General features: G+C 39.4%; 3 protein-coding genes and 1 long non-coding RNA gene across 5 annotated transcripts; 3 read left to right on the plus strand and 1 right to left on the minus strand.

Annotated features, from left to right (window-relative positions):
- On the plus strand, positions 1-3,001 carry LOC125187886 (E3 ubiquitin-protein ligase UPL5-like). The gene is made up of 2 exons (XM_048084539.1): positions 1-2,265; positions 2,738-3,001. Exons 1-2 carry the CDS (start codon positions 1-3, stop codon positions 2,999-3,001), a joined length of 2,529 nt encoding a protein of 842 aa, XP_047940496.1.
- A 2,759-nt stretch (positions 3,002-5,760) lies between these two features.
- Positions 5,761-7,128, plus strand: LOC125203874 (probable long-chain-alcohol O-fatty-acyltransferase 5). Its single transcript, XM_048102382.1, has one exon. The coding sequence runs from the start codon at positions 5,853-5,855 to the stop codon at positions 6,906-6,908; it is 1,056 nt and encodes a 351-aa protein (XP_047958339.1). The 5' UTR covers positions 5,761-5,852; the 3' UTR covers positions 6,909-7,128.
- Positions 7,129-11,279: 4,151 nt separating this feature from the next.
- LOC125203864 (long-chain-alcohol O-fatty-acyltransferase-like) lies at positions 11,280-12,509 on the minus strand. Its single transcript, XM_048102370.1, has one exon. The coding sequence runs from the start codon at positions 12,450-12,452 to the stop codon at positions 11,370-11,372; it is 1,083 nt and encodes a 360-aa protein (XP_047958327.1). The 5' UTR covers positions 12,453-12,509; the 3' UTR covers positions 11,280-11,369.
- A 9,491-nt stretch (positions 12,510-22,000) lies between these two features.
- Positions 22,001-25,651, plus strand: LOC125203889. 2 transcript variants are annotated; one of them, XR_007173458.1, is made up of 4 exons: positions 22,001-22,159; positions 24,660-24,812; positions 24,918-25,063; positions 25,133-25,651. It is a non-coding gene; the product is annotated as an uncharacterized LOC125203889 (long non-coding RNA). The 2 variants fall into 2 exon arrangements; XR_007173454.1 differs by lacking the exon at positions 22,001-22,159 and adding an exon at positions 23,811-24,076.
- Positions 25,652-25,741: the final 90 nt, after the last annotated feature.

Below are 25,741 nucleotides of genomic sequence, written 5' to 3' on the forward strand. Positions count from 1 at the left end.
ATGAAACGCCCTGTGGAAATGTGGTCATTTCTCTCCAAGCGGCGGAGAAAGGTCGACGACTTTTATATTCTCCCCATAAATCCTATCAGAATGGAAAAGGAGCACTCCGTCTCCGCCGTGCCTCCCTCCTCCCGCCTCTGTATCCACGTCAGCATAAGTGACGTATTTTGGGACCACCGCCTAGACTTGTACGCCGCCCCCTCCGACACTATCAAATCCATCCACCACAAGATCCACCTCATCACTGGAATTCCAGTTACCGAGCGGAGGCTTTTCTACCGCGGGGTACAGCTGCATTGGGAGCAGACTTTAGATGAATTTGGAGTGCACGACTACGTATTCTTCTATCTCATTGGCCGTATGCGCAGCACCAAATACCCGAGGTCCTGTGAGCTCATCAACGAGGCCGTTTCGTTTATTTTCATTATGTGCAAGGAAAATCCTCCGATCAAAGTTCACACTACACCCAAGTTAATGCTCCAGGAGTTCTTGTCGATGATTCCACGGGCGGACATTGAACAAGCGTGTGGGCATTTGAAGATGTTCAGTGCTTCCTCGGCCCCAACAGCCCTAGTCATGCTCTACATGTCGCCTTTTAGAACGGATAAGAGTGCGGCTGATGAGGCCATAAGATATTTCCTCACCTCGATTAAGAGCATCCTGCCTAAGCATATGCATCATGAGTGTGTGCCTATAATTTTTGAATTCTGCAAATTGTTGAAGGAGGCAGCTGGAGTTGATGATCCATTGTATCGTTTATGCCGAAGTAGTTTAGGGTTAATGATGGAGTATACTGAGGTTGGAAAGAAGGCTAAAATTGAGATTCCAGATATATTTCCATTTGTTGAGGAGTTAGCAGCTAAACTCTCTCATGATTTGGTCGTAAGCATGGAGTCGGCACATTTTCGTGGGATTACATTGATTGATATAAGTGATTTCTCTTCATTTGTGGCACCACTGGTGAAGGAGATTAAGGGATGTGATCCTATTGTTGTTCCCTTGACTGAGGACCTTCGTGGCGTATCTCATGTTTACAGAGATGAGCTTAGAATTTTGTATGGGATTTTCCATGATTTATTAAGTATATTAGAGTCGTGTTTGGGGAAACTTGAGGACCGTATTGGCGGTGATTTGGAACAGGATAAGGATAACCTTTGTATTGGATTTTCTTACTACCTTGAATTTATGAAGGAACTTAATAGTATCTCAAAGATTTACAATGGTTGTGAAGCTTTATTTTGGGAAGCCATGAAGAAAAGAAAAGGAGCTTTCTGTAAACTTGTTGTCAAGTGTGCAAAGAGGGGTGAGGACCATAGTTGGATTTTTGACTGTAAGGAAGTGACCAACTTTGAGGCAAGGGCACATTTAGCAATGATGATGTTTCTCAGGGTGAAGGATGAAAATGACATTTTTGATCAAGTTGACCGTGACGATGAGGAACAACATGAGATGCTTATTGACCGCTCACATTTGTTGACTGAATCATCAGAGTATATGAAGCATGCAGATATTGCTTCCTTACGTGCTGGTTTATTTATTCAGTTTAAGAATGAGGAAGCCACTGGCCCTGGTGTTTTAAGGGAGTGGCTTTTCTTAGTATGCCAAGAAATCTTCAACCCTCAAAGTGCCCTCTTTGTAGCTTCCTCTAATGATCGCAGAAGGTTCTATCCAAATCCGGCATCTAAAGTGGATCCAATGCACCTCGAGTATTTTGGCTTCACTGGAAAGGTGATTGCCTTGGCCTTGATGCATAATATACAAGTTGGTGTTTTATTTGATCGTCTATTCTTTATGCAATTGGCTGGGCGTAGAATTGCCTTAGAAGATATAAGAGATGCAGATCCCTTGTTATATAACAGTTGCAAGCAAATCTTAGAGATGGGCCCTGAGGCTATTGATCAAGATGTCTTAGGTCTAACATTTGTTCATGAAGTTGTGGAGTTGGGAACAAGGAAGACCGTTGATCTTTGCACTAATGGAAAAAGTATTGCTGTAAATAGTGAAAATAGGAGGAAATATGTTGATTCTCTTATACAACATCGGTTTGTAGTATCTATTGCTGAACAGGTAGAGCGTTTTGCTAAAGGTTTTGTTGACATTATGGGTTGTCGTCTACAAAAATCATTCTTCAAATGCTTGGAACCAGAAGATCTGGACTGGATGCTTCATGGCAGTGAAAGTGCAATCTCTGTAGATGATTGGAAATCACACACAAAGTATGATGGCTTTAATGAAACAGATGATCAGATATCTTGGTTTTGGAAGGTATGTTAATGAAAATTTTATTTTATTTATTCTTAATTTGCCTTGTAAACAGATGATATGATAAAACTCATGTATAAACATTATAGTACTATATAGTAGCTAGTTGTTTAATTGAGAACTTGAGAAGTTTTTAGTTATCAATACAAAATAGATTAGTTGGCGGTATAAAACATATCAGCTTGTCCAACTGATATGGTTAGTGCTATCAAATGATATCAATTGGAAAATGATATAATTTGTTAATATGTTTTGTGCTTCCAATTGATAAATTATATTATCATTTTAAGATGGTTATCAATTCAACAACTCTCTTATGATATATCTATATTTATATTCATTATGGCAAGTATTTAGAGAGAGATGTGGCATGTGATACTGCAAATATGTACTGTGCAAGCTTATTTTCATTGACTATCCATGTTTAATGTCTTCTTGACACATCCATCTTTTGGTGTTTTGTCGGAGCCCATAGATTGTTGGAGATATGACCGCGGAGCAAAAAAAGATTTTACTCTTCTTTTGGACCTCGATTAAATACTTACCAATTGAAGGTTTCAGTGGTTTAGCTTCTCAGCTATGCATCTCCAAGTCTTCTGAATCCTGTGCAAGGCTTCCTTCGTCTCATACATGCTTTTACCGGTTGAGTTTCCCAGCGTACTCTACCATTGATTTGTTGCACGATTATCTTAGCATTATCACTCAGGAGCATGTAGGGTGTAGCTTTGGGATAGGGTGAAAATATGTGGATTTTAGGTGGTTGTGAAGAAAATAGAATTTTTCATAGTTTGTACTCTCTACGTTCACTAATAGATTTCCTATTTTTGATCGAGTTTTAATTGTTTGACTTTGTAATACAAGAAAGTGGTAGAGAATTTAGTAAAATATGGGTCATACTTTTATATATTAATTTTGTAATAAAATATAAGTGAAGTAAGTTAATGGAATGTGATGTCCATCTGTCAAAAATAGTACAAGAAAAATGAGACACTTATTGACGGAAAAATGAAAAAAGAAAATAAAACATTTAATGGGAATGGAGAGAGCTGAGAGTACATAGATGAAAATGAGGAATTGCTACATGTCATGAGTAACTTATTAAGGGCCCGTTTAGAGCTCTCCCCTCCTCGGCCCTTTACTGTGTCCGCCCATGGTTGTTCCTAGTCTTCATTGCTCGTATTGTTCTTCAAACATACCTACGCATAACTAAAGTAAAAAATTGTAGTGTTACAATTACAGAAGCCTACCTCAACTGCAAACAACTACTCCTCTATCCTTCAAAATTTGTCACCATTTGATCAGACACGGGTTTTAAAAAATATAATAGACAGTGGATAGAAAAAGTTAGTGAAATGTGAGTCCTATTTTTATATATTAGTTTTAAAATAAAATGTGACTGAGTGGAATATGAGTTCCACTACAAAAAATGGTAAAAATGAAAGGTGACAAATTTTTAGGGATGGACGAAAAAGAAAATAATTGACAAATTTTTAGGAACGACGGAGGGGTAACATGTAACATTAATTGTAATCCCACCAACCAGAAACTAATATTGACTGTTATTTCTTCCCCCAAAAAATATATGCATTGATATTTGAGTTAATACATAAAACTATTCATTTTCGTACAAAAAATCCTAGCCATAAGATGGAAAACATATTCTATATTTTCTAAAAATAGAAATTCTTCTTTTTTTTTTTGTCAGTTTCTTAAAGTTATAAACTTTTCATTTTATAAAATGAATTTCATAATCCATTAACTCTAATTCTACGTATTTTTTCCTCCTTTTCTCTCTTACTTTAACTATATTTTTTTTTCGTCTCTTTTTTTTTATACTAATTTCGCATTAAAAGCACTGTGTCTAAAGTTTTAAAGGGATTATAAAAAAGTAGCTAAACAACGTTGTACTAGTATAAAATTACTTGACTTTTTTCATTTTTTGGTCAATTATTTTTACTTCTCCTCCGCCCCTCACATTAAATTAGGGCTGACAATTTTTGACACGACACGATAACACGACACGAACCATCACGAAATTAATGGGTTTGGGTCAGAACTTATTGGGTTCGTGTCTTTATCGGGTCGACCCATTAAGGACACGAAAATTTCGTGTCGTGTTCGTGTCGTGTTCGTATTATCCGTTAACAATGCGTGTCCGTGTCGTGTTCGTGTCGTGTTCGTGTTATCCGTTAACAAATAATATTTTAATATTATTAATTCTTATTATTTTCCTTTTTCAATACTTATTAAATGACTCTTACAATCTCATTTTTCAATACGTGTTGTTATCGTGTCGTGTTGACCCGAAGTGGTTCGTGTCGTTAATGGGTTCGTGTCGTGTTCGTGTTTGAGGGTAGCGGGTCGTGTTCGTGTTTGAGATTTTCTTAACGGATCGTGTTCGTGTTTGTTGTTATCGTGTTCGTGTCGTTATCGTGTCGACAGGATAACGACCCGACACGCACGATTTGCCAGCCCTACATTAAATGCACAACCAATTTTAAATTCGCCATCAAATCACAAGGTGTAGGTAGTGAATTTAAGTGAAAATCACCCAATCAAAACCAAGCTAGTGTTTTAGATGTGAATTATGACAAATATAAAGTCAATTTCAAAACCCAGGCATAACTTACTTAGTTCTAGTTAGTAATCCTTATTTTTCACAATTCACAGTCAAAATCATTCATCGCTGTAGATTATAACTGTAACCAAATTTAAACTAAGAACTACTCCAAAAAGACATGGAATTGTGATTGTGCACAAATTTAGGAATTCATAACTGAAAGTTGGCATTCACTGTTGTTAATTAGTTTTAGCAAATAATCAATAATTCTCGGCTAGTTAATGTGTTTAGAATTGTAAAACATGGGAATTACAAATTTGCAACAACTTCTTGTTTTTTCATTTTGTTCTTTCTACTCATTAGTCTCCACATATTTATGGTATAATTAGTTTTTCATTATAATGAGATAGTCTCATTTTCTACCTTGTCTATTACTAATACTTCAACTATTTTCTTTTACCTCAATCCCTCTTACTTTAACAATTTTAATTAAAACTCCAAACTTAAAGGATATCAATTTTTTGTTCATACACGGAAATGACTATTCGATTCATTTTTACTATAAATGGTATTACTACAAAAAAAAAAACAATTATACTGACGGAAACTTTTGTCGGTAATTCTTATTTTTTTGTCGGTAATTTTATTTAGCTACAGGCGTCAATAATCCATCAAATACATCGGTATCACCGTTTTCCGTCGGTAATTACCGAGAGATTGGCCATCGTCGGTAATTCGGTCGGTAATCCAACTTTCTTTCTTTGCATAATATAGTCCCGCATTTCACTCATATTTCCTAACATTTCTTAAAATTAGTGGCAGAAAAAAAATCAGACTCCTAAAGGCAAACATGGCAAACATGGCGAGTATAATAGTTGGCCGATGAAATTAAGTAGATGCATGTTAGTCATGGACTTGAACTTTAATACACAGTCCCTTTCGATACTTTATAACTAGTTAGTCACCGTACCATACACAATCAAACCACATAAATACAATAACAACCACCACACCAACACACACACAAACAATGGAAGGAGAAATCAAGAACTTCATTCTGGTATGGACCACAGTAGTCGCATCCCTCTGCTACTGCCACACCGTATCCAAACACCTCCCCAAAACCGCCACCGCCCTCCGCCGCCTCGCCATCCTCCCGATCGCCCCCCTCTTCTGGCTCCTCCCCCTCAACCTCACCTCCATCCACCTCGGCGCCGTCACCTCCTTCTTCATCGCCTGGCTCGCCAGCTTCAAGCTCATCCTCTTCGCCTCCGCCTCCGGCCCCCTCCACTCCACCCCTCCCCTCCCCCTCTCCCTCTTCCTCCCCTTAGCCTGCTTCCCAATCAAACCCCAACACCCCAACACCAAACCCTCCCCACAACAACCATCCCACATCAACCTCCCCACCAAAATTACCATTTTAGCCCTCCTAATCCAAGTCTACACCTACAAAAACCACCTCCACCCCAAGCTCATCTGGTGCTGCTATTGCATTCATATTTACTTCATGCTCGAGATCCTCCTCTCTTTAGCCGGTGCCGTCGCCAGAGCCTTCACTAGAATCGAACTGGAGCCACAGTTCAACGAGCCTTACCTGGCCACGTCGCTGCAGGATTTCTGGGGGAGGCGGTGGAACCTCATGGTCCCCAAGATCTTGCACCCGACGGTGTACCTGCCAGTGAGGCGGGCCGCGGCCCGCCTCACTGGCAGCGGAAGGTGGGCTGCCGTCCCCGCGGTCCTGGCCACCTTCCTGGTCTCGGGCGTCATGCACGAGCTGGTGGTGTACAACTTCGGGAGGGTGGGGCCCACGGGGGAGATGCTGGGGTTCTTCGTGCTGCACGGGGTGTCGCTGTCGGCGGAGATCGCGGTGAAGAGGGCGGTGCCGGAGAGGTTTTGGGTGGGGCGGGCGGTGTCCGGGCCGGCGACGGTGGCGTATGTGGTGTGGAGCAGTTTTTGGCTGTTTTTTCCGCCGTTTCTTCGGGCAGGGGCGGATGTCAAGGGCTGCACCGAGTCGTTGGCGTTTGTGGAGTTTCTGAAGACTCGGCGGCTGGTCAGCCCGGCCGAGCTTACGTGTCCGTTTCTTTAATTTCAGGTCTTTAATTTGTAACTAATTTGTAGCTCAACTCACGGCTGTAATTAATCGGCTAGCGTTAGCGACGTCCGTGTATAATTCATCGGCTGCCATATTATTACGCATAATTTCTCCCATTTTCTTTGGCATGTAGTAATAATTGCGAACAATTCCAATCTTTACGTTTTTTCTAATTAATTTTCGAAATTACTAAAGGGATCTTAATTTACGCGTATTTCATAGTTTTATTCGACAATTTCTCCAAGAAACATTTCTTTTAAGCACGAAAATTAAGTACTAATTTTTTTAAAATGAAGGAAAATAAAATAAGAAAATAAAAGAGAATAAATACGAAACTAAATAAAATAAAAACAATTGAATGTTTGTTTGCCAAATGACTTAAATTAATTGTGATATCCTGAAAACTAAACCGTTGAAACAGAAGGAGTATAAATTATGAGTGTTGTGGTCTTGACCTCATAATAATGTAATGTCGGCTAATAGTATCATGTGAATAGTAAGAGCATCTCCAATAGTATCATGTGAAACGGCCAGCCGCGAATCGGCGAAGAAATCGGCCAGCCCATTCCGATTTGAGGGCGCTGGCCGATGCGACGGCCGCCATTGTGGCGTGCCGATCGGCCAGCGCCCAATTTTCGTTGTTTTTTTTTTTAAATTTTGAAAACCTATATATACGCGATTTTAGTTTCATTTTCATTTGCACCACTTGTTTTAACGAGTTTTCTCTCTCTCTAAATTTCCGTACAAGAGCAATATCGAGCGATGGACAACAACAACGAGTCCAGTCCGGCGACGAGCGGATCTCGACACTCCCACGGTACCCAGTGGGATCTGGATGGGGCCAGATGGGCGGGCGGATGGGCCCAGGGTCTAACGTCCCTTGTCAACAGGGTTGATGGGGATGATGGCGGGACGCGGGGGGGTGCCGGGAGGGGGCGAGGCGGCGGCGGGCGGGGCAACGCCGGGGTGGGGAGCTATGCCCGAGATGCGGCAAGACGCAGATGATGGAGATGATGCCGGTATGGCAGGGAGGGATGCAGGGGTCACGGGGAGGGGGGGTCTATCGTCCCTCTCTTGATTTTTTTGACGGCTTCGTCTCACACGTTGACCCAAGTGAAGACGCAGCTCACTGGCGATGACCTTTTGTCATTGCATGAGATGGGGATCGATCTCGGGGACCGGACACTCCCGTTCCAGCGGGTCGGGGCGCGCCGAAGAAGAAGAAGAAGAAGACCAAGGGGAAGGGCAAGGTGGTCGGCGAGTCGTCGCAGCCCGCTGTTCACGACACCCCCACGCGGAGGAAGTGGACGGAGGATGAGTACGTCGGCGTGGCCAAGGCGTGGTTGTCGATTTGCGACAATCCATTGCGTTCTGCGGGCAACCAGCGGATCGTCAACATGTGGGCTAAGATTAGAGCTGCCTACAGGGAGGAGCCTGCCCGTACGGAAAGGACTATAGCGGGGAGGAGTGCCGGAAGGGGTGGGAACGCGTCAGGGCCGCGGTCGGCCGGATTTCCGGAGTTGTACACCAACGCCCTCCGCATGCTGACTAGTGGGCAGCCAAAGGAGGACGCCCGGAGGATAGCGGAGAGTCGGTTCCCCTTGCCGGGGACTTATAAGGAGTTCACCTTCCGGGAATGCTATCTCAGGTGCTGAAGGACTCCGTGAAGTTCCGGGCGGGGTGCGACGTTAGGTGGCCGAAGAAGCGTAGACTGAACTATTCCGGCGATTATAGCGGCAGCAGCGGCGGATCTCACGACCTCCCCCGGATGCTGAGGATTTTCCGTCCCCTCCATCCTTTGCTCGTCGCCCTCGCCCGGTTGGCCAAAAGCGGGCGCAACAGGTAGCGAGGGGATCCTCCCCCATCGCCCTAGGAGGTCATCTCGGCACCCCCCCGCCGCACGTACACCTTATTCTCGCGTGCAAAAACGGAGGAACGGATGTACAAGGTCTTCCAAGAGTGGAATGCCGCAACTGACCCCACGGAGAAGAGGTTTCTCCATTCGATGCTCGAGAACATGCAGGTGGATTTGGATGCCATGAGGGCACCGGTGGGGGGCTCGACGCGGGCTCAGATACCCCGGGTGGCGGCGGAGAGGACGGCGAGGACGGCGGCGGCGACGACGAGGAGTAGAGAGCGACGGGGCTCGTGTGTGGAAGCCCGTTTTTTTTAAAAAAAAATCATGTATTTTTTTTATCTATGTACCTTTTTTTTTAATGAAATGAATGAATTTTCCCGTATATGTCTCGTAAATTTAATTCCGTAATTTAATCGTAAATTTTATTCCGTAAATGTAGTTGTTTTTGAATTATTTTTATTGCGGCTAGCCTAAGGCTAGACTATTTGCTTAAAATGATGATGTGACAGATGAATTTTTAGTGCTGCTTACGTAGTAGAGAGAGAGTGGCTAGCCTATTGCTATTGGAGATGCATCCATGCTAGTCTTCTTACTTTTGTAGTTATATAATAGAGTTCTCCATTCTCTTTGATATTATGGCTCTATGAGAAAAAAATTCAAAGACGATGTGCCATCGCATAAAGACATAGACTTTTTCGTTTTACTTTTTTGAGTTATTTATTTTTGTGTAATGTTCTATCTAAAATAGGGTTGGTTAAGGAATGGTTGATCGATCAGTTCGATTTGAGGTCTTTATAATCGATCAGCCCGGCTGAGCTCACGTGTCCGTTTCTTTAATTTGAGGTGTCTTTAATTTGTAAGTAGCTAATTTGTAGCTCAACTCACGGCTGTAATTCGTTTGGTTTAAAGATTGTTTTATAATTAATTGACGAAAAAATTGAGAATAAAATTTATTCCCTCCGTACATCACTAGGAGTCTCATTTCTTAGCAGCACGAATTTTAAAAAATGTTAAGAAAAATTGATAGAAAAAAGTTAGTGAAATATAGGTCCCACTTGTATATATTAGTTTTAAATGAAATGTGAGCAGAATGAGTTAGTAGAATGTGAGACTCTATTAACATTTATAGTAAAAGTGAGCTGAGACTCATTCGCGGACCGACTAAAATGAAAAAATGAAACTCCTATTCGCAGATAGAGGAAGTACTATTTTAGTCAAATTTTGATTTGTGTTGCAGTTTTAAAATCAGTCAAAAAAACTACGAAGCTTGGCTTTTTTTCTTAATTATTTCACGATGAAAGAATTAGGTCACTTACATGTAACACATTATTGATGTTTGTTAACAGAAAAAAAAATGTTATTTTCTTTGTGAATGAATGATATTGTTTACTCATGATCTGTGAGTCCATGTCCATGTAGGATTCATCGGCTGCTATATCAATCCTAATTTCACCAATTTTCTTAGGCATGGTATAATTATGAACACATTCAAACTATATGAATTTTCAGACAGCTTTTTTACCAAATCACTAAAAGGTATAGCTTTTTTCAGACAGTATTCTATTAGTTGTCACTAGTTGGCCTGATTCAAAATACAAAAATATAGATAGAAAGAATTAATGAAATGTGAATTTACAGGAGAATTATGTAGGAGTCTTGGTCTAATAATAATGTCGGCTAAGAGTAACGTGTGAAGTAATGGTTTATAGATTTGTTAGTTGTATAATTGAGGTCTCGATTCTTTTTTATACTATGGCCTAACGTGCAGCCAATCATGTTATTAGTCTATGAAAAAAATCATCGAGGTCCCGTCCCATAAAGAGGGAGACTTTTCTTTTTTACTATTATTTAGTTATTTATTTTTGTGTGGTGTTTAATCTGAAATATAGGTTCTACTCAAAGTCTTTTTTTTATGGTGCTACTCAAAGTCGAACAATAGTTCGATGCTTACAATGCTAAATGTGCTTCAGAAAAAAATACGTGCAAAATGATCCGGGCTAAATTCAAATTAGATTAATCTAATCTATAATAATTTTTGCGATTTAATTATCATCAAAATCAGAACCAATACCGGGTTATGTTTCGGTGAATAAAAATGGTTTTGTAAAATGAACCCGAATAAATAGACTTATAAGTTTCATTTTACATTTGCCTCAATCAAAATTGAAAATTTTCTAGAGAGTATAAAATTCATTTTACACCCCATGTATGATTAAATGAATAACTAAATAATCGGTTGAATGGATATTCTAGTGATATGATTTTATTTTTGTTAGAAAGATCTAAATTATCTAATTATATACTCCATATATTATTATTACATTTTTTTAATAGATTGTGAAGATTTTGTAGACTATATGTAACGTAGAATCTGAATGCTGGACAAGAAAAGTAGAAAGAAGAAGACCTTTCTTTATTAATTATCCACATTCGTTTCTACAACATTTCTCTGACTATATTTATTGCTATTTATTCACATTAATTTCTGCAACAATTTTCATTGACTATTTTTGACCACTGATTTTGTTTTATTTATTTAATATTTTGAATTTGCACTCTGAGAATTATCTTCCACATAATAACATGTGTGGGCATGTCTATTTACATAAGGTCGGCCCATTCCAAGCCCAGTAGGCCCAAGTCCTTATATACTCTGCCAAAGCTACATATTCCCCAAGAACTCTATCATCAACTCTATGCTCCAACAACTCTGGCAGGATCAACCACATAAATGAAATAACATTAAATACAAATATTAAAGGCCCAATTACTCTTTGGGGCAATCTCCATTTAGCTTTTATTTTCTTCTTGATTGTGCTCTCTATCACAACACAAATTCCTTGGAAAATGAAGAGAGTTGGCAAGCCCCATCCAAACCTCACACGGTCCATATAGTAAAAAATGATCTCATGCATGACGTCCGACACAACAAATGTCACCACCAAGGCTACAACTGCGGCCCACTTTCGGCCCAATATCCGGCTTGCACGGTCTAGAATGGGATAAAATATGGTTGATTTTAAACAACTCGAGGCCACACGGTTCCACCTACGGCCCCAAAAGTCTTGGAATGACGTCGAGAGGTAAGGATGATCGAAAGGGTGGTCGGTGTCGATCCCTAGTAAGATTCGAGCGATGACCGCGAACACCACTAGTGATATTTCTAGTGCTAGATAACAATAGATGCATATCAAGAATGACTTTAGCATTTGGGGAACAATGTGCTTGAAATACCCCAATATTGTTAAGAACAAGAAAATAAATCCTTTTATAGCATAGTGTTTGAGGAAAGGTATGTTAATGGTGAGGGTGTGATTGGGCCCATTGGGCTTTTTTGGGCTGGTGGGCTTTTGGTGGATCTTGATGGGAAAACAAGAAATGATGACAAAGTGTAGGAAAGAAAGAGATGGGTCGGAAAGTGGGCCAGTGTCAAAGACCAATTGTAGAAGCTTGAATGGGGTTAGCCATATTACAAAAAAAGCAATTGGAACATTAAAAATCAGAGCTTTTAAATAGAGAGGAAGATTGTAGAGAAGGTATAGCACAGGAAAAAACAACAAGAATCTGATTATACCTTTTCTAACCAATTTAGTTGTGACATAGCAGTAGCATGATGATATAACAATTGTGAAACATACCATGATGAAATTGTTTACCTCTTCCTTCATATCTATCTCCATCTCTCTTTGATATATCTATGTTTTTAAGAAGCAAAATGAAGTAAAAATGAGCTATTTGTGATCTAAAATAGAGTTAATGTAAAACAAGTCATGCAATGTTTTTGAGTCCTTATTTTCTGTAGGTTGATTTGTATGCTACCTAATTAGTACTTACAATTGCGTGAATTGCACCCCAAATATTATATAAAAATATTTTCGATTTCAATCATGTTTTGTATTTAAACCAAAAAGTAGGAAAAGTTAGGGAGTTATAATCAACCAAACAAAACGTGACACTATAATATCATTTTCCCATGGAGAGATGCAAAGTGTGTGGTGAGATAATGTAGCAGATTGTAGTTGGTAGATAGTAGTTGGCAAGACGTTTCTTTTTTTACTAATAGATTAGGAGTTTGAATCATCACGGAGTAGATTGAAAATAATTATTGATTTTTTTTTAAATGCAAAGAATATGGTGACCGAGAATGTTCAAGATATTAGATTATTAGAAGAGTTCTTAGATCTGTTTTAACTCACCCAAGGATTAAAATACATATACTGTAAAACATATTTTTTGTTGTTTCATACTCCTTCCGTTCCATAGAAATAAGCCATATTTCTTTTTTAGTCCGTCTTATACAAATTTCTTCTTCTTCTCTTTTACTTTATCATTTATGGTCCCACCACCCACTACACACTTTCAACTACTTTTTCTCTTTCTCTTTTACTTTACCAATTACGTATTAAAACTCGTGTCAATCCTAAATGGCCTATTTCTATGGAACAAAAGGAGTAAGTATTTTATAATTTTAAATTTTCAAATTAATAAAAATAAATTATTTTATTATAAAATTTGACTTAGGCATTTCCAATCATTTATATCAAACTCAAACCCATTTTTTAAGTATATGTCACACAAAAAAGGAATTTTACATCAACCATTTACACTAAACTCAAAATTTACACCATTTTTAAGTATATGTCACACAAAATTTTTGCAATTGACCCATATTTTGGTATTGTACCGTAGCAAAATGCAAAAATGAGTTTGGATTTGCAGTATATGGTTGGAGATGACCTTATAAAATTTTTGTTTCATTTCATATAAATAATAATCCTTCCTTCCCTAAAAAGTAGACAACATTTGAAACGGCACATGTTTTAATACACAATTGATAAAGTAAGAGGAGAGATAGAAAGAAAATGTGATTGTAGTATTGTTAGTGGAGAAAAAAAATTCTTAAATAAAATTGGGCTATTTTTAAGGGATATCCCAAAATGATGTGGTCTATTATTAAGGGGACTGATAAGGCTAATTTGATGCATTGGTTATGGGATAAAATTCTGTGATTTCATGGGTCTAACAAGGTTTTATAAGCCAGGTGTGTAGAGAAATCGTTAGCCTCGGGAAGAAGATGAAGATTGTCGGGGAGAAGAAGCTAGCGGGAAAATTAAGCAGAAAAAGAAGAGCCAATAGACTGAGGAGCATCAAATCAGAGGGCAAAATGGAGATTATAGGAACAGTCTAGAAGCTCTGTCCACTATAAATAAGAGCATGCAGCTTAACATGAGGATCATCACTTTTCGGCTCTTAGCTTAGTTTTCACTTCTCTACACACACTTTCACAGGGAATTGGTGCGGGGGTTCACGTTTCAGCTGCTTTGTGTCGCAACACCGTCTCTACGTAGGCGAAGAAACAATCATCTTTTGCTTTCCTGTTTACTTTCGTATTTTCCGAGTCCTCGCTGTTCGGGGCTCGGCTCTGTTTTGTTATTATCGTTGGATACTTACTTTGCAATGGATATCGCTACTTTTGTTTTCGTTTATCTTATCGTGGTGCTTTTGGTTTGATTGCTGATTATTGTTGGTTGATGTGAGTTTGGAGTTGGATTGTAAGAAATTTGTTGTTGATCGGTTGAATCTACGTAAACTTGTGAGGATCGGAGATGGAAATGATGCTTGATTGTTGTGGATGGCTTGGATCCGGAGTGGATTAAGCGTCCCGTGGATGGATCTGCTTGTTTTTGCTTGATTTTGTTGTTTAAATTCTGCATTCTTGTTTGCCTCGTCTGGTAGTCGTAGATCTACTTTAGTTTTATCTGTTCTTCGTTTCTATCGGTTTAATTTCGTTCACTTGCTTCGATCTTCGTTTTGCTCTATTTTAACTGGTTGTTCTGAGATAAAAGTTGGAGAAGATGATGCCGTTGTTAGTTAGTCCTTTAGTTAGTTATTTTGCAGCTTTTCAGTCGTAATATGTTGTTTTGGTGAATGGTCCCCACGTTTAGTTTTTCCCAGATCTATGTTAGTTTAGGAAACTGTTCGCTCGGTCTAGTAATTGTCTTGCCTTATTCTGGTTTATGCATGCCTTAAAGATCCCGTCTAGATCTAGCTGATAGGATAAGTTCTTTAAATTCCCAAGTCTAGGAAGTAAATCTCAACCCCAAAAATTGCGTGGTAGCAGCCAAAAATAGTTTCCGCATCTTTGAACATGTTTACTTACGCATTCATCTCTGTGATTCGATCCCTACTTCCCTGTACTAGTTTTCTTAACTAAAGTGGGTTGAGGGTTTTGAAGGGGGAGTTAAGGTAGTGATTGTGTGTCCAACGACAGGTAGCTCAAGGTTCTCTGAGTTCCTAGACCCAGTGTCTAGAGGATTTTCTGGACCGAGGGTTTTCTTTATTAATTTTTGAACACTCTTTTGCTGGCCATTAACTTTTCAGAGCACTTCAGGGACGGATGGAGTATATAAATTGCACAAATAATTTCTTTTTCTACATTATAACTTAATTGATAGACTCATTTTTACATAAATCTTTCGACCGATACATTATAGAAGAGAGTCAATATTTACAACATAGATTGATCTAGATATTGTATCGTGAATGGTTGTTGTATTGAATCTGAATTCACTTTCTATCGAGGATGGCTAATGATGTCGGCAACAATTGATTTTAATTTATTGATTACTAAAAATTGTTTCATGTCCACACAAAACACATTAAAATACAAAATCATTTTTGTCAAAAAAAAGCTTTTGAATCAAGAGATTGATTAGAAAATATAAAAGTGAAAAGTCAAGTTGCTGATACATTCACAATGACACATGACAAATCTAAACTTCGAATTATTATTGGTGTTGTTGGCCTCAAGTCTTCATTGAGGGGGATTGATGTCGGATGAGCTTCAAAATGTGGAAACTTGATGTTAATGCAACTAAGTATTCTTAAAGATGGTAATCGAGAGAGGTAGAGCAAGAAGGGCTAAACATTGTATGCAGAGAAGAAGATTGCTATTTTTCTCTTATTTCAGTATATAAATTTGTGTACAAGTATTCTTCTTTTATAGAGGAAGAATACGGCTAAGTGAGGAATAAATCAATCTATTCTAAATTACATATTATCATATCAATCACCATATCAATTAGGTGATATTCCCTGATTTCCTCCCTTGATTTCTTGACATGATTTCTTCCCTTGTATATTTTGACACTCCCCCTCAAGTTGAACGACGGTATGTCCGATGTTTAACTTGCCAAGCACTTCCTTGAACACCTTGGGATTCACCGCCTTAGTGAGTATGTCTGCAAGTTGTTCTTCTGATCTGACAAATGGAAATTCAATCACTCCTGCTTCAAGCTTCTCTTTGATGAAGTGTCGATCCACTTCCACATGTTTGGTCCTGTCGTGTTGGACAGAGATGCTAATCGCTGCTTTGTTATCGCAAAATAGTCGCCTCTTCCGCGTGGGAGGAAAGCCTATTTCGGTTAGAAGTCTCCTTAGCCACATGATTTCCATTAACCCACTTTTCATCCCACGAAACTCGGCTTCTGCACTTGATAAGGCAACCACCTTTTGTTTCTTACTCCTCCAGGTGACTAAGTTACCTCCTACAAAGGTGAAGTACCCTCCAGTAGATCGTCTGTCGACTGGGTTACTTGCCCAATCAGCATCAGTAAACCCATCGACCTCAAGGTCTTCTTTCCTTTCTAGAAATACTCCATGGCATGTGGTTCCTTTCAAATACCTCACAATTCTCAAAGCGGCTTCCATATGATCTTCTTGAGGTTGGTGCATAAATTGGCTAACTACCCCAACAGCATATGTAATATCAGGCCTTGTATGAGAAAGGTAGATTAGCTTGCCTACTAACCTCTGATATTGCTCTCTGTCTGATGCTCTTGCTCCTTCTACTACCCTTAGTCCATGATTGACTACCATCGGGGTTTCCGCGGGCTTGCAATCTAGTAGGCCTGTTTCTGCTAACAAGTCTAGCACATATTTCTTTTGCCTTAGGAAAATTCCTCGGTCTGATCTCAGCACTTCGATTCCCAAAAAATACTTCAGCACTCCTAGATCCTTCATTTCGAATTCTTTAAAAAGATTCAGCTTTAGCTCTTCAATCTCTTCCACATCATCTCCTGTAATGATCATATCATCAACGTAGATAATCAGACACGTCATCTTGCCTTCTCTTCTTTTCAGGAATAGTGTGTGGTCAGAATGACTTTGCTTAAAGCCATATTTAACCATCGCCTGGCAGAACCTTCCAAACCATACTCTTGGAGATTGTTTTAGTCCATACAAGGTCTTTCTGAGTCGACATACTTCTCCATTTCCAAATTCTCCCGCATATCCTGGTGGAACCTCCATATATACTTCCTTATTCTTTTCAAGCTCTCCATGAAGAAATGCGTTTGTAACATCGAATTGGTAGAGCGGCCAATCTTTACTCGCTGCTACCGATAGTAGAGTTCTGACTGTGTTCAATTTTGCTATTGGAGAGAAGGTCTCTGCATAATCAACCCCATACACTTGAGTGTATCCTTTAGCCACCAATCTTGCCTTATATCTCTCGATTGAACCATCTGCTCGCCTTTTGATAGTGAATACCCAACGACACCCCACGGGTTTCTTCCCTTCTGGTAACAAACATTTCTCCCATGTTTGATTCTTCATGAGTGCATCCATCTCCTTCTTCATGGCTGCTCTCCAATGTTTGTGACGCATTGCCTCCTGGACTGATTGAGGTATGTCCTCCTCTTCATAGAGTGCAGTCTCGAATGCTCGAGCCATCTCTGACAGTTGCTCTTAGGCCATGTTAACAACTGAGTATCTGGTTTTTCTTCCCTTCCAATCTGGGGAGTATCTTTTTGGAGGAATCCCTCGTGAACTCCTTGAGGGCAGTAAGTACTGTCCGGTATCTCCGTCATTTCCTCTTTCTTCACTGTTTCGGATAATCTCCTCTTCCTGCCTCATATTAGTTACAATAATCATACTATCTTGAGGAATACTATCAGAACCTGTTACCTCAGGATCCAAGAGCGGGTCTGGCAGATGTTGAATGTCACTGAGCGCCTCGTTCTGTATAGTAGGAATTGGTGTCTCGTTGTTATCATCATTCTGTTCAGGAGTATCGACTTCAATGGTCTGGCTTGGGCTTGGACTAGGCAGTTGATTTTCCTCACAAGAGTCCCGACAGGCTTCTCCCCCTGAGTTGATTTCCCTTAGGCTCGAAGTGTGGTTTGGTGTATAGGAAGGCAACCAATCAAGCGAGTCATCTGTTGGTTTGTCTAATTGGATCTCCCCCTGACTCTCGGATTGGTTGTAAAAATATTCTCCTTCAACGAAATCACAATTCATGGTAGTGTATAAGGTTCTGGTTTTTGGGTCATAGCACCTATACCCTTTCTGACTTTTCCTATATCCCAAGAAGACGCACTTAATGGCGCATGGTGAAAACTTGGATCGTTCTTGTTTTGGAATATGAACAAAAGCTGTACATCCAAACACTTTGGGTTCCAAGATAAGAGATGATGGTATTGATGTTTGTGTAGCTAGGATTTCGAGAGGAGTTTTGAAGTTGAGGATTTTGGTTGGAAGACGATTAATGAGGTAGACAGAGGTGGCAATGGCTTCGGGCCAGAAGGATATAGGGATTTTTGATTCGATGAGAAAAGCTCGTGTTATTTCTAGGATATATCTATTTTTCCTCTCAGCTACCCCATTCTGTTCAGGTATATGTGGACAAGTGGTCTGATGGACTAACCCTTTTTCCCGAAAGAAGTTCTGCATTGCAGAGTTAACAAACTCCCCCCCATTATCAGATCTAAGGATTTGGATGGTTTTTTTATATTGAGTTTGTATAAGTGTATAAAATTGAATAAATTTTTCAAAAACCTCTGATTTTGTTTTTAAAAAATAAACCCAAGTCATACGTGAATAATCATCTACAAACAACAAGAAATAACGAATACCCAAACCCCCGGTAACGGGTGCAGGACCCCAAACATCATAATGAAATAAAGAAAAAGGAGTGTCCACTCGAGTATTATTTGAAGGAAATGGATGTCTGTGGCTCTTGGCCAAAAAACAAGTCTCACAGTTCATAGCAAAAGATGAATTAATCTTAGGAAAAATCATACGCATATATCCTATAGATGGGTGCCCTAACCGGCGATGCCAAAGCCAGGCTTGTCTTTCAGTCAGCCCATGAGATAACAATGCAGTACTTTGTTGAGTCACCTCATCTACATAATACAGCCCGCGCCGCTCAGTGCCACGCCCAACTGTCATCCCCGTCCGGGTATCCTGTAATAAACAAAAGTGAGGTTGCATCAGTAATTTACAATTGAGTTCCCGAGTTGCATGGCTCACTGATAGCAATTTATGAGATAATGACGGGACATAGAGGCAATTGGACAAGCGAAGTGTAGAAGAGATATTAATGGTGCCGGACCCTTGGACCGACGCTAATTCCCCATTGGCTGTTTGAACAAAGGATTTTCTGGATTCTGTGATATTTAAAAAATCAGATCGGTCGAAAGACATAGTATCTGTCGCCCCACGGTCAAAAATCCAATCATGATCTCGTTCCCCAATCTCGGAGGTTGATGAATTAGCTAAGGCCTTGAAGGAATTGTGACAGGGTATGGATGAGTTGAGAATGTGAGGTTCTTCTAAGCATATAACAGAACTCGAGGGACCAAAAGGCAATAAATAATCATGTTTGGGTGATGGATTGGAATTATTAATAAAATGGGGTAAAATATTGGAATCCAGAATATTAGAGGGATTCAAATTGAATCCCCCTTTACCTTTCGCCCAAACTCTAGTCATTTCATTTTGGGCCGCCGCCTTCTCCGAGCTCTCAGCCCTAGCCGCCTCGCCTCCTGTCGCCTCCGTTCCGGAGCTCCACACCCTAGCCACTGTTGCCACTGCCTTGTCCTCATCTCGGACGATATTTGGGTTTGGAGCACCATTGCTGCCCGTCGTGAAATCGACGTGGATAGCTCGGTCTCCGACTACAGTGGCTATCGCCGCCCGTCCTCCGCCGCGACTCCGTTGCTGGCGTGCCTTCTTCATCTCCTCCCACCACTCCGGATATCCGTGAATCAAGAAGCATGTCTCTCGGGTATGCTTCTTTCCGCCACAGTGACTACAAGAAAGTTTGCTCTTGTCGTCGTCTCCTTTTCGGTTGGCCGGAAGGCGATGCGGTGGGTTGGTTGCTGGACGATTACGGTCAAAAGCTCCGAGACCAATTCCGACTCCGGACTCCTTCGGCTCACTGGTCTTCATGACCTTCTCGTTCGCCGATTCTCTTCTGATAATCCCGTAAGCCTCCCTTACAGTTGGTAAGGGATCTTTATTCAATAGTTCTCTCTTCACTGTATCATAATTTTCATCCAATGCCCATAAAAATTGGTATAGTCTATGCCTTTGTGTGTTTCTATTGTATTTCTCAATTGTACTAGGAGTATCCATAGGATTTGGATCCTTTGCATCAATTGAGATCCAGAGGTCCTGGAATTTGGTCCAGAGAGCCTCTAATGACATATTTCCTTGCTTCATTCCATATGCCTGTCTGTGTAGGTCACTGACTTGGAAGGGATCGGCGCCACTCCCGTATGTGATAGCTAGTCCCTCCCATAGGTCTCGGGCTGTCGCATACTGAGATACCTCGCTCATCAAGTTGGCTCCGATGTTGTTGATGATCCAGTTGAAGCAGCAGTGATCCCTTTGCTGCCATCTTGGATAATTTGGGTCATCGGTTGTGGGAGGGCTTGAAACTCCAGAGATGTGAGAAGTTAGGCCCTTCCCTCCAATCGCCCTTTCCATTAAATTTGCCCAGAAGGAGTAATTATCTCCATCTAATTTAGCCGAGAGGTGGATTTCCCCAAATGATTCCGGCTGGGCAGTGGATTGGGTTGATGTTTGGGTTGGTTGTGGAGTTGGTATTGATGGTGTTTTTGGTGGTTGGCTGAAGCCTAGCCTTAAGAGTTCTATAAGTTGTGCAGCAATCTCTGCAGGAAAAGTTGTGTTTGATATTTGGGTGGTTTCTGTGGATTCATTTTTGGGCTCGTCGGAATCTGACATATTTGTTGGTTTTTGTAGGTTAACAAAGGTCGGGAAAGGTATGCCCGGGACGGTGATGAATTTTTTTCTGAGTCCCACACCTGCTCTGATACCATCTTAACGATGGTAATCGAGAGAGGTAGAGCAAGAAGGGCTAAACATTGTATGCAGAGAAGAAGATTGCTATTTTTCTCTTATTTCAGTATATAAATTTGTGTACAAGTATTCTTCTTTTATAGAGGAAGAATACGGCTAAGTGAGGAATAAATCAATCTATTCTAAATTACATATTATCATATTAATCACCATATCAATTAGGTGATATTCCCTGATTTCCTTCCCTTGATTTCTTGACATGATTTCTTCCCTTGTATATTTTGACAAGTATAGCACTCACTTGATGATATGCTTAAGTTGTGGAAAATTGAAGCACTCACATCTCCAAGTTAATTAAGGTTCTTGGTGATTAGTTTTTTACTTAAATTTGACATAGTAAGATATGTTAAATAAGATACTTGAATAAAGGTTCTCGGTGATTAGTTTTTTACTGAAATTTGACATCATAAGATATGTTAACTAAGATACTTGAATAAAAAAAAAATATAGGAAGTGATAATTTTAATGAAAGAAGAAAGTGGGCAATTGACTATATCCTATACATATTAATTGGATATTATTAAGTAGAAAAATTATTTGATTAAAAGAGAAGAGGTGTATTTGAAGACAAATCATGAAAATGAGAAAAATATTATATTTTTCATTCTTAATTATAATAAAAAAAATATTATATTTTTCATTCTTAATTATAATAAAAAAACTGTACACATATTTATAATATATAGGGATACAACATGAGAGGTGTGATCAAATACAAACCCCTATCTATAATACAAACTACAAACTTTAATCCTACACACTCCTTGTAAGTAATCAACGGTAAGTAATGGGCTTCATATGTCGATGTCAACGTCTAATACAATTTCTGTCACTGGGGATGTATATGGAATTCGTTTCTTGCTTTAGTTAATTCATCCCTCGTTTCACTCCAACCTTGCCATAGTATTAATAACAAAATTATGTAACTGCTTATTGACGTGAATGGTCAAAGATGAGTCCCTAATTTATCTCCAATCTACCAAACTACCAATATTTTCATTATTGGAAATAGATTTCATTCAGCCGGAAGCATCTATCTCTTATTCAAACATATAATATAAGCAGTTTATGAGGAATCAACATTTCAATATCGACGTCGTTTTCCCGTGGAAATTGATCTCATAAATCTTCTCTGGCGTTCTTCTACGGAGTATATTTGTCCGGCGTAAGCTCAACGTCCACATTTGTTTTGAAATGGAGATGTTTGACAAAGCTCGAGGTATTTTTCATGCTAATTTGAACTGGAGGTGTATCAATATGTTTGATCGTTCTCAATTTCTGCTTATTACAATGGTGGATTCATTTATGTGGCAGAGATCGATGTGTAAACGAATGATTAAGTTTCATTTTTGGAAAAATGGTAGATGAAATGAATGAAAAGGAAATACGGGAAATACTGAAACTTGATTATGCTATGTTATTATCTGCTACTCCCTCCGTTCCACTTTAGGAGTCTCAATTGAGTTTGACACAGGTTTTAAGAAATGTAAAGGAAAATTGGTGAAAAAAAATAGTGGAATGTGGGTCCTACTTTTTATATTAGTTTTATAATAAAATGTGGGCGGAAAAAGGTTAATAAATGTGGGGCCTAATACCATTTATGGAATATTACAACCGAGACTCCTAAAATGGGACACCCAGAAATGGTAAACCAGGACTCCTAAAGTGGGACGGATGTAGTATGTGATAACATGACATCACATTTGTTATCATTTACAATTAGGGGATGACAACACCACTAGCTCATCAGCATTAGGCAGCTTGAGACTGCACCGTAGGTGATCAAAGTGCTCTAAAAGCCAATAGGCTAACGTTGTAGGAATAGACGCTACGTCGTAGCTGAGAAGTCCACCAAAGCCGAGCTGCCTGACAGCAGCTTTCTGTCTTTCAGTTAGAGACTTCAGCATGCGCAAGAAAAATCGAGTAGTTCTCTTGATCCTAAGATAAGGTCTCTTGGCTTGTCGAGGGACGACCACCAAAGTCACAGCTGTTGTACTTCGCTTCACACTCCTTTTGCCGTCAACAACAACTTTTCCGTTTCGTTGACGTTTTGCTGATCAAATATAAACAAATCAATAAGTAATGTCCGTGAGAACAGAAACAACACATCCCCCTCCTATGTCAACATACCAACAAAACACAAAACCAAATTTCACACCACATTAGACATTCACAACAATGTCAACACCAACTTTCAGGCTATCCATATAAATAACACATTCCAATCCTACGTCAACTTACCAACAAAACACATCAGCAAACTGACATTTTTTTTTATCACAATATCCAAAACACCAGCTCAGACATATATAACTATGTCAGCAACAAATATCATCAACCAAAGACATAATGATATCTCTTACATGCTTATAACCAGATAAAACCTATGACATCATACATATCAAACCAAGCAATGTCAATAGGATCAACAACAAAATCAAAGCAGAGGAACAGTCTAACATGTTAGTTCCACATCCCAAAGGTACACCAGATCATACATTTATAACAATGTCAACACCAAATATCATCAGCAACACACCATCAATAAATTCAGAATGTCAGCAACTCACCATCAACAATATCAACAACACCTCAAATATCATACATTTATAACAATGTCAACACCAAATATCCATGATTGAAGACGGAGGTTGGGAACACAACCAAAGTTCCAATGAACTTCAAATTTAGTCCCTAAAAATACACTATTCTCATTTTAAGTGCTTGAAATAAGAAAAATATCAGCACAAGTCTCTAAGCTTAAAAAGACATTTTTGATGGAGGGAGGATTGATTAATTATAAGTAATTTAATTATGAATAAATAAATTCCCCGATTAAGGTGAGGCAGTTATCATGTTGGGAAGAAACTGCCTACACTCTACTCCCAAAGCAAGCATCATCCTTCGAGTTTCAATTACTCATTCATGACTTTGGAATTCAGTACTGTAAATTCGCAAGGGGAAAATGATGTCCATAGATTTGATTTTGAAGCCGTCGTGCGGTGCCTGTGGATCGCCGACGGAGCTCTACGGCAGCACCTGCAAGCACCTCCCTCTGCCTTAGCTGCGGTAAATCTATGGCCGAGAAACGTTCCAAGTGCCACGGTGCGGCACCCCTATCACACGCCTCATTAGGGTTCGTCAATTGCAAAAACTCCACTTCAATTTTGCATCAATTTATGTATCCCTACATTAATTCGAGTATGAATATGCGAGACAACTAGTTGGATGTCAGTTTGATTGCAGACTCTTCAAAGTTATTATATCAATTGAATATCTATTGATTTAATGACTAGAAATTTCTCTTACTCAGCCATAGAAGGTTTTCTAGCAATGACCTTCAAACCAACAAAGTGTAAGAGAATGAATATTTGTGATACGAATGCATTCAATATTTGAACTAAACTCTCCAGTTCGTTGGTGTGCTTAAGCAGCTGGGGTCGTAGGATGTTTTTCTGTTAGCTTCTAATCTATAGGTTGCCTGGTTCGAGTTGACAAGAGCATGTTGTATAACCAAAACTGGAACTACTTTTTATGATTTTAAAGTTAAACCATTTTTGGAGATATTTTAAAGATGGTATAACTTCCATTCCTGTTAAGATTTGGCCTAGAGAAGGTGAATATTTGTGATACGAATGCATTCAATATTTTGTGATCGCTCGCATCAGTGAACATTTTCCTTGACATGTTATAAAATGGTTGCTATCTGCTGAATGTAGGAATATATTGTACATGCCAGTGCTAGCAACGACAAAAATTTCTTTATTGCGAGATTTGCCTCGGGATTACCAAATATTAAAAGGAAGAATGAGAATAAATGGTTGTTGCAGAAAGAAGGTTTGCAGGGGCGCCAACTGACTGATAGTTTGAGGGTACTTCTTGGACTCGTGTTTGCTTAGAATAGGATTACTGGCAGCATTAAATGTTTTTCGTCATTCTATAACTGATTTCAATCATCATTCAATTTTGCTTTGTAGGAGAAGTTTAAGAATAAACCTTGGCTACTGGAAGATGAAACTGGCCAGTTTCAGTTCCATGGTCACCTTGAGGGCACACAGACAGCCACATATTATCTTCTAATGCTTCAAGGAAAGGAATTTGTTGCTATTCCTACTGGTTCCTGGTAAGAAATATCGCTTTTCACCAATACTATTACTCGTTTGAATATTCACTTCATACTTCTTTATTATAGGTACAATTTTAACAAAAAGTGGCACAATAAAAGCAACTCACTTTGGAGGAAGCTGACGAAAAGATGAACAATAGAAGGAAAACAGCTGATGGCTACCAGAGATGGATGATGAAAGCAGCAAACAATGGAGCTGCAGCCTTTGGTGAAGTCGAGAAGTTTGACAATTGGGAAGGTGCAGCTGGTGGTGGGAGGGGGCGCAAAAAAACTACAGGGGATAACGATGATGCCAATGCTTCAAATAGAGGAGAAGAAGATGAAGATGAAGCTACAAAATGTCGGCCCATTTCAAGCCCAATCTAGGCCCGAATTCTAAAAAACTTAGCTAAAGCTACATATTCCCCAAGAACTCTATCATCAACTCTGTGCTCCAACAACTCTGGCACGACCAACAACATAAATGTAATCACATTAAATACAAATACCAAAGGCCCAACTACTCTTTGAGGCAGTCTCAATGCAGTACTCCCTTCGTCCCACAGAAGATGTCACACTTTCCTTTTTAGTTTGTTCCACAAAAGATGTCACATTTTTATTTTTGGAAAAAGTTATCTCTCACATGAATATAAAAATTATATTTTCTCTTTCGATTTAACACACAAAACAAAACCT

This window comes from Salvia hispanica, chromosome 1, assembly GCF_023119035.1.
Source record: "Salvia hispanica cultivar TCC Black 2014 chromosome 1, UniMelb_Shisp_WGS_1.0, whole genome shotgun sequence".
Lineage (NCBI taxonomy): Eukaryota > Viridiplantae > Streptophyta > Magnoliopsida > Lamiales > Lamiaceae > Salvia > Salvia hispanica.